The 7,794-nt window shown below is 31.2% G+C and overlaps 1 protein-coding gene across 1 annotated transcript; it reads left to right on the top strand.

The window, feature by feature from the left end:
• The first annotated feature begins 411 nt into the window (after positions 1 to 411).
• LOC139842934 (uncharacterized) lies at positions 412 to 1,098 on the top strand. Its single transcript, XM_071833032.1, has one exon. The coding sequence runs from the start codon at positions 412 to 414 to the stop codon at positions 1,096 to 1,098; it is 687 nt and encodes a 228-aa protein (XP_071689133.1).
• The last annotated feature ends 6,696 nt before the right edge of the window (positions 1,099 to 7,794 follow it).

The raw sequence follows: 7,794 nt of genomic DNA, 5'->3' as shown, positions 1-7,794 counted from the left end.
CTTCGAAGTCTTCCGCTGTGTTTCACGTGTTGATTCTTGCTTCTGAGCGTGGATTACTCTATAACACCTCTTTTCTCTCTTGTGTTGGTGGCAAGTACCTGATCCAAGGAGTTCACATTACAATTTGTGGATCAACTGCCCCTTGGGTTTCATACTTGGTCCATAGCCAAGGCCGTTATTATTTGCTTATTTGCTTGTTGCTAATTCTTGTTATTAATTGTTTACTTGTTTGTTCTGAATCTTTATATCTGTTATTCTTGTTCTTGGTAGCATAGAGGACCATAGTAAGACCTGGGGTGCGATCCTTTTGAGATCTCATCTATCTGGATCACTGCTGTGGTTTTCCTTTAGGATTCTTTACTTTCTTGTATTCTCTGTTTTATAAGTGCTCTTAATTGATTATTTGTCATTATGTCTGGGGATGATAGTAGTGGATCTAAGATCACTCGAGTGAGTGGTCTTGATTTTGGAGATCCATTATATCTTCATCCTAGTGATACTAGTACTACTGCTTTAGTTTCATTAAATTTAAAAGGTACTGAGAATTATAGTGTTTGGAGTAGAAGTATGATTCTTGCTTTGCAGACTAAGAATAAAGTTGGTTTTGTTGATGGTACTTGTGTTAAAAATACTTCTGATCTTGTGCTTATGAGTCAATGGGATAGGTGTAATTCTGTTATGTTGTCTTGGATTTTGAATTCTATATCTGAAGATTTGTTTGTTGGTCAAGTTTTTAGTACATCTGCTAAGTTTGTTTGGGATGAACTACAGGAAACTTATGATAAAATTGATGGGTCAATCACATATAATTTACATCACAAACTTAATACTATAACTCAAAGTGGTTCTACTGTTTCTGACTATTATCACAAACTAAATTCTTTATGGAAACAATTTGATGCTTTGGTTAAATTACCTACTTGTGTTTGTGATGCTAATAAGGAATTTAAATCTCATAATGACCTGATAAAACTTATGCAATTTTTAATGGGTTTGGATGACTCCTATTCTACTATAAGAAGTCATATTTTAACCAGTGATCCTCTACCTAGTGTAAAATCTGCTTTTGCCACAATTTTCAAGGGAAGAATCTCATAGAGGTTCTTCTCAGATTTCAAGTAATAAAAGTCAAAGCTCTGCTTTTCTGGTTTCAAAAACTTTTGATAATTCAAGAAAAGTAGGAAAGGGTGCTAATCCAAATCTTAAATGTACTAAGCGTAATAGAGAAGGGCATACTATTGAAAGATGTTATGAAATTGTTGGCTATCCTTCTTGGTGGGTAAAGGGTTATAATACAAATAATAAATCTCAAACATAGAAGGGTGGTTATAAAAACAATAATGATATATCAAATGATTGCTCTCAAATGTGTAACTCTGCTATTTGTGCTCAAAACAGTGAAAAACAATCTTCTAATTCTTTTCCTTTTTCAAGTGAACAGATAAATAAGTTGATGAATCTAATCAAGGATAACAATGTTTCTGGAAATGCTCATATTAATATGGGAGGTAATTTTAAAAACTATAATGTGTTCTTTAATGATCATTTTTCTGAGTTTTTTAAGTCCAATAATACTTCTGTGGGTAATACCAGTTATGGGTGGATTGTTGACTCTGGAGCTAGTCAACATATGACTGGTTCTTGTGAAAATATGACTAATCTTGTTGATGTTTCTAGATTAAATTTAACTGTTGGACATCCTAATGGTACTCTTGCTAAAATTGACAAAATTGGAAATTTAAAACTTAAAAATAATTTAATTTTACTTGATGTGTTAGTTATTCCTGGATATTGTGTGAGTCTTTTATCTGTCCATAAGCTATCTAAAGACAATAAGTTGATTGTTAGTTTTGATGAGTCTACTTGTTTTATTCAGGATTTAACTCTCAAGTTGAACACTGTGATTGGTAGTCAAAGTGATGGGTTGTATTTGTTGAATATGTTGAATATGTTGCAAGGTATTTCTTGTTGTAGTCCTAGTTGTTTTGTTTCTACTCAAGTCTGGCATTGTAGACTTGGGCATCCTGCTAGTCAAGTTCTTAAAGTTTTAAATCTTGATGATAAGAGTAATCATATATGTGATGTCTGCCATAAGGCTAAACAAACTAGAGAACCTTTTTCCTTAAGTGATCATAAGTCTATGTCTTTAGGTGAATTGATTCATCTAGACTTGTAGGGTCCTTATAAAGTTGTTTGTAGAGAAGGCTATAAGTATTTTTTAACCATTGTTGATGACTTTTCTAGGGTTGTTTGGGTGTTCTTGTTAAAAACTAAAGATGAAACTGTTGATAACATTAAATCTTTTGTTCACTTATTAAATAACCAGTTTAGTGTTAAAGTTAAAAATATAAGAAGTGATAATGGCACTGAATTTGTAAATCAAAATCTAAATTCTTTTTGTAATGAAAAAGGTATTATACATCAAACCACCTGTGCTTATACTCCTCAACAAAATGGGATTGCTGAGAGAAAGCACATGCATCTTTTAAATGTTGCAAGATCTTTACTTTTTCAAAGTAATATTCCTCTTTATATGTGGACTGAATGTATTTTAACTGCAACTTATTTGATCAACAGATTGCCTTCTTCTGTATTGGGTGGAAAGTCTCTTTATGAATGCATTTATAATAAAAAACCTAGTCTCTCTCATTTGAGAATTTTTTGATGTTTATGTTTTTCTAGTATTTTAAATAATTGTGATAAATTTTCTAGTAAAGCTGAAAAGTGTGTCTTTATTGGTTATTCTAATGTAAAAAAGGTTACAAGTTATATAGTCTTGATAATAAAACTTATATTTTTTCAAGAGATGTTAAATTTTATGAAACAGTTTTTTCATTTAAATTGAAAAATAATGAAAAATTTTCAAAAAATATTGAAGTTAATACTGAATACTTATCTTTCTTTGAGTCTGCTTTAAAACCATCCATTAATTCTCCAAGTCCCAATGATGAAGGGAGAGTTGATATTGATTCCGATGAAGCTAGTGGCAGTGATCAAAATGATACCACTAGTTCATCAAGTGAGGCTAGTGGCAGTGGTCACTTAGGTGATACCACTAGTCTAAATGAAGAATTAGATATCCCTGAGGCAATAATGATAATGTTCCAGAAAATATTTTGGAGACTAATACAGTAGATGACAATAATGTTGATCAAAGTGTTTTAAGAAGGTCTTCTAGACCTAGAGTTTTTCCAAAAAAGTTAAGTGAGTTTGATGTTAATACTAAAGTTAAATATCCCATACAAAATGTAAATAATTTTTCAAAAATTAAATCTGAATCTTATCTTTGTTTTCTTTCTAACCTGGATAAGTCCATTGAGCCACAAAATTTCTTTGAAGTTAAAAATGATAAAAACTGGATTATTGCCATGAATAATGAAATGGAAGCATTAAACAGAAATGATACTTGGGAAATTACTGAACTGCCCATTGGCAGAATACCTATAGGATGTAAATGAGTTTATAAAATCAAGTATAAGGCCAATGGTGAGATAGAAAGATATAAAGCTAGGTTAGTTGCTAAGGGTTTTAGTCAAAGAGAAGGGATTAACTTTGATGAAACTTTTTTTCCAGTGGTTAAGATTGTCACAATTAGATGCCTTATTAATCTTTCTGTTCAAAATAGGTGGACACTTTTTCAACTTGATATTAATAATGCATTTCTTTATGGTGAACTTGGTGAAGAAGTGTACATGTCTTTACCACCTGGTTTTTTTAATGAGTCTGATAATAGAGTGTGCAGATTAAAAAAATCTCTTTATGGTCTTAAACAGGCTCCCAGAAAGTGGAATGAAAAGTTAACTAGTTCCTTAATTGAATTTGGTTTTGTTCAAAGTTTAAATGAGTATTCTTTATTTACTTATAACAAAAAGAATAAGTTTGTTGCATTACTTGTTTATGTAGATGACATTATTCTAACTGGTAATGATAATAATGAAATATTAAAAGTTAAAAATTTTCTTAAAACAAAATTTTTGATTAAGGACCTTGGTGATCTAAAGTTTTTTCTGGGCATAGAAGTTGTTAAAAATAATACTGGTGGTGTATGTCTTTCACAAAGGAAATACTGCTTAGAATTGTTAAATGATTTTGGAATGCTTGCATGTAAACCTATTAATACACCATTAGAAACAAATATTTCTATTGCTGTTGTTGAATCTGAAAATGATAAATTTGTTTCTGATATAACTGAATATCAAAGACTTGTTGGGAAACTTATTTATCTTACTTTAACAAGACCTGATATATCTTTCACTGTTCAATGCCTTAGTCAGTTTATGCATGCTCCTTTATAATCTCATGTTAAACTTGCATATAGAGTTTTAAGATATTTAAAATCTGCTCATGGTAAAGGAATAAATATTGATAAATCTGTTACTGGTAATTGTATGCTCAATGCTTATTCAGATGCTGATTGGGGTAAATGTCTTGAGTCTAGAAGGTCTGTTACTGGCTATTATATTTTCTTAAATGGTTCATTAATTTCTTGGAAAAGTAAAAAACAAGCAACTATGTCCAGATCTTCTGCTGAATCTGAATATAGAGCTTTAGCTACAACTACTTGTGAAATTATTTGGATTATTAAAATCTTAAATGATCTTAACATTAAGTATACTTTACCTGTTGAGTTATATTGTGATAATAAATCTACACTTCTTTTGACTGCCAACCCTGTTTTTCATGAGAGATCAAAACATTTTGACATTGATCTTCATGTTGTTAGAGAAATAACATGTTCTGGGCTTATAAAACCTATTTTTATTAATTCTAAAGATCAACTTGCTGATGTTTTTACAAAAGGGTTGGGTAAAAAACAACATTATTTTATGTGCAATGGTCTTGGTTTGTTAGATTTGTTTCAGGATAAAGCTTGAGGGAGGGTGTTCAAAGTGATGATCAAAGGCTGCAATCCTTATCCTGGTGTGTTGATGATAAGAAGACCTCAAGATTGAAGGTCACAGATTCTTTGCTAACCAGTATTTGCTAAATAAAAACAACATATCTGATATGGGTTTAATTTAGTTAAATACATAGTTGGGAGGTAGTTGAATCTGTGCTAATACTTCAGGGACTATTCTGTCATTCTTTGATAGTTCCTACCGACATATTATTTTCCCTTTTATATTCTTAGGGTTTCTATTTTTTTCTTTAGTTCTGTATTCTTTGTATTATTCAGTTCATCAGTTTTTCTCTGTAATCTTGGATCTCAGTTTTCATAGTGATTTTTTGGTTCATCAATTGTGAACCAAGTGTTTCTTCAGTTTATTTGTGTAAATTCTTCAAGTTGATTCGAAGTTAAGTGGTTGATCCCTAAATATTCAAAGCATGGGGCTTACGCGACACTTTAGATGGATTGAGCTCACCGCATAATGTATGAGGCTTACAAGCTAAGCAACGCCTAAGGGCTTACACGAATGCTATACGGATTTAGTGTGGTCACGACCTAATAACTTTGGATTAGGGATGGCACCCGCGGGTCGTGGGCGCGGATCCACTATATCCATCACCCGCACCTGCGGTTTTTTAGTGATCCATTAACCCGCAGATCTTAGTTAACTGATTTATTTTTAGATCCATGCCCGTACCCACGGATATTCGCGGGTCACGGGTTACCCGCGGATCTTATTTATGAAGTATATGTAAATTAAAGTATTGAAAAATAAATATTATTACATAATTCCAAAGTAAGATAAAAACATCATCCAATCATATACTCATGTTTATGATATAATAAAATGAAAAAGTATATATTAATTATACTTTTTTGTTAATATATGCGTAGCTACAATGTTTAAAATTAACAATTAAAATTTAGTTGCTAAAACTAATCATATAGTACGTTGACGAATTACTAAAGTGATAGGTAAAAATCATATTTATTAAGATAGTCTTATAAAAAACAAACAAGGTGGCGATTTTCACCTATTTAGAACATGTATATTCGTGGATTATTTGAAACGGGTATTACGGATATTCGGATCGGATTTTACCCGTAACAGATCTGTTACATCCATCACCCACCCGCAACCCGTCAGCGGGTACAAAATTACATCCATCGCCCACCAGCAGGTAAAGATTTTTGATTTTATCCACCCATCACGGACGCGGATACCCGTGGATATCGGATTTGTTTAGATCCATTGCCGTCCCTACTTTGGATCATGTTTACGGTGAACGACTGATGTGTTTTTTAATACCGATTTCGTAATTCTGTAATGTTATACGAATGACGTATCATTAATATACAAATATATAAATTTCGATAAATTGTAAATCTAATCACTTACTCACTATGTTACATAATACAATAATTTAAGTTGAAACTCATATCAAGTTCAAATTAAGTTGTATTACCATTCTTTATTATAAATAAGCTAAGAAAGTTATAAATATTGACTCTCAACGAATCGTATAAAACATGTTGGACGAGCTGGGTTTTGAAAGATACACGAGCCGATCACTACGTTGAATGTGAGATATTTTACTTACTATAACTATAACTATAATACCCCTAACTTGCAAAGCTTAATAAACGATATAAAAAGAAACTTAGTTGATTAAAAAGGCGTTAATTTTATTCAAAGACAAACCACGGTCAAAGCTAAAGTCACATAACACAATATTTGAGCCCTTTCTTAAATAACAACTTAAACATGACTTAACGGAACATGTAAATCCACATAGAATGAGGGACAATCAATACGAATAACCGTACCACTCGCCACACTCACACATGTTCTTTAGCGACGATTTTGGGACATTTTTGGGGCTATTTTTGGGACTTTTCGGGCTGTATCAGGGCTGACATTATAGCTATTGCGGGTTGATTTTGGGGTTGTTATGTGACTAATTTCGGGTCTAAATTGGTTGCGCTTTCGAGCCACGCTTTTGATACAATCTACAAAGACTAAAATATTATAATAAGCCAACCTACAAATGCGAATAGCAATTTCGTTAATACACCAAAAATGGAGAAAACCATAACGTATACACTTCAAAGACTGATAAACAAAATAATTTTTCAAATAAGCATATCATACCAATAAGATTTATACTCCGTACATGATTTAAACAAAGTTTAGAGAAAAGAATTTACCGAAATGATCATAGTACCACCTAGAATATCATTACCTTATCTCGAATAACGAAATTCCAAAGACGAAATAATTGTCAAAATGAAAATGATCACTGAATGGAATATAAAAATATAAAAGTATTAGCACAAAATGCATTCAAATAAGGATATGTAATATCCTTTAATCTATAATATCATCATATCGTATGACATTCACGTGTTTATTCATTTAATTCTACAATTATAAGCTTGATTATAATCTCATCATTTTTATTGTATTTTGACTATCAAAAATATTAAATGTTAAATCAAGTTTTGACATGATTTTTATGTGATTTGAATTTAGAATTCTAGAGCTTATAAAAGGATAATATACTCTTAGTAATGTGTAACAAAAGATATAATTATAAGCTTAACACTTGGACACCAACACGAGTTTGTTTTTCGACAAAAGTGAATCAATCACTTAGGAAGCTGATAAGTAACATGTGTAAAAATTTTAGGCTAGAAAAAAATTAGAGAAGAAAAATTCAAGAATTTCTTTGCAATTGTAACATCAAATGTGATTGATGGTCTTATTAGTTTTGAGACAAATGATTTTTAATATGTAAGTAAATGAGCGATTATCACTTGTTATCATCGGTTTTGAGGTAAATGGTGAGTGATATATAAGTAAGTAAGTGATTATCACTCGTTAATTATAGGTAATAATGTTAAGG

Source organism: Rutidosis leptorrhynchoides, chromosome 4 (assembly GCF_046630445.1).
Source record: "Rutidosis leptorrhynchoides isolate AG116_Rl617_1_P2 chromosome 4, CSIRO_AGI_Rlap_v1, whole genome shotgun sequence".
NCBI lineage: Eukaryota > Viridiplantae > Streptophyta > Magnoliopsida > Asterales > Asteraceae > Rutidosis > Rutidosis leptorrhynchoides.
Note: the sequence above shows the minus strand (reverse complement) of the source record. Positions and strands in the feature narration are given on the sequence as shown.

Excerpts from the sequence above, each read along its gene's own strand:
- LOC139842934 (XM_071833032.1), top strand. The coding sequence starts at position 412 with ATGTCTGGGGATGATAGTAGTGGATCTAAGATCACTCGAGTGAGTGGT.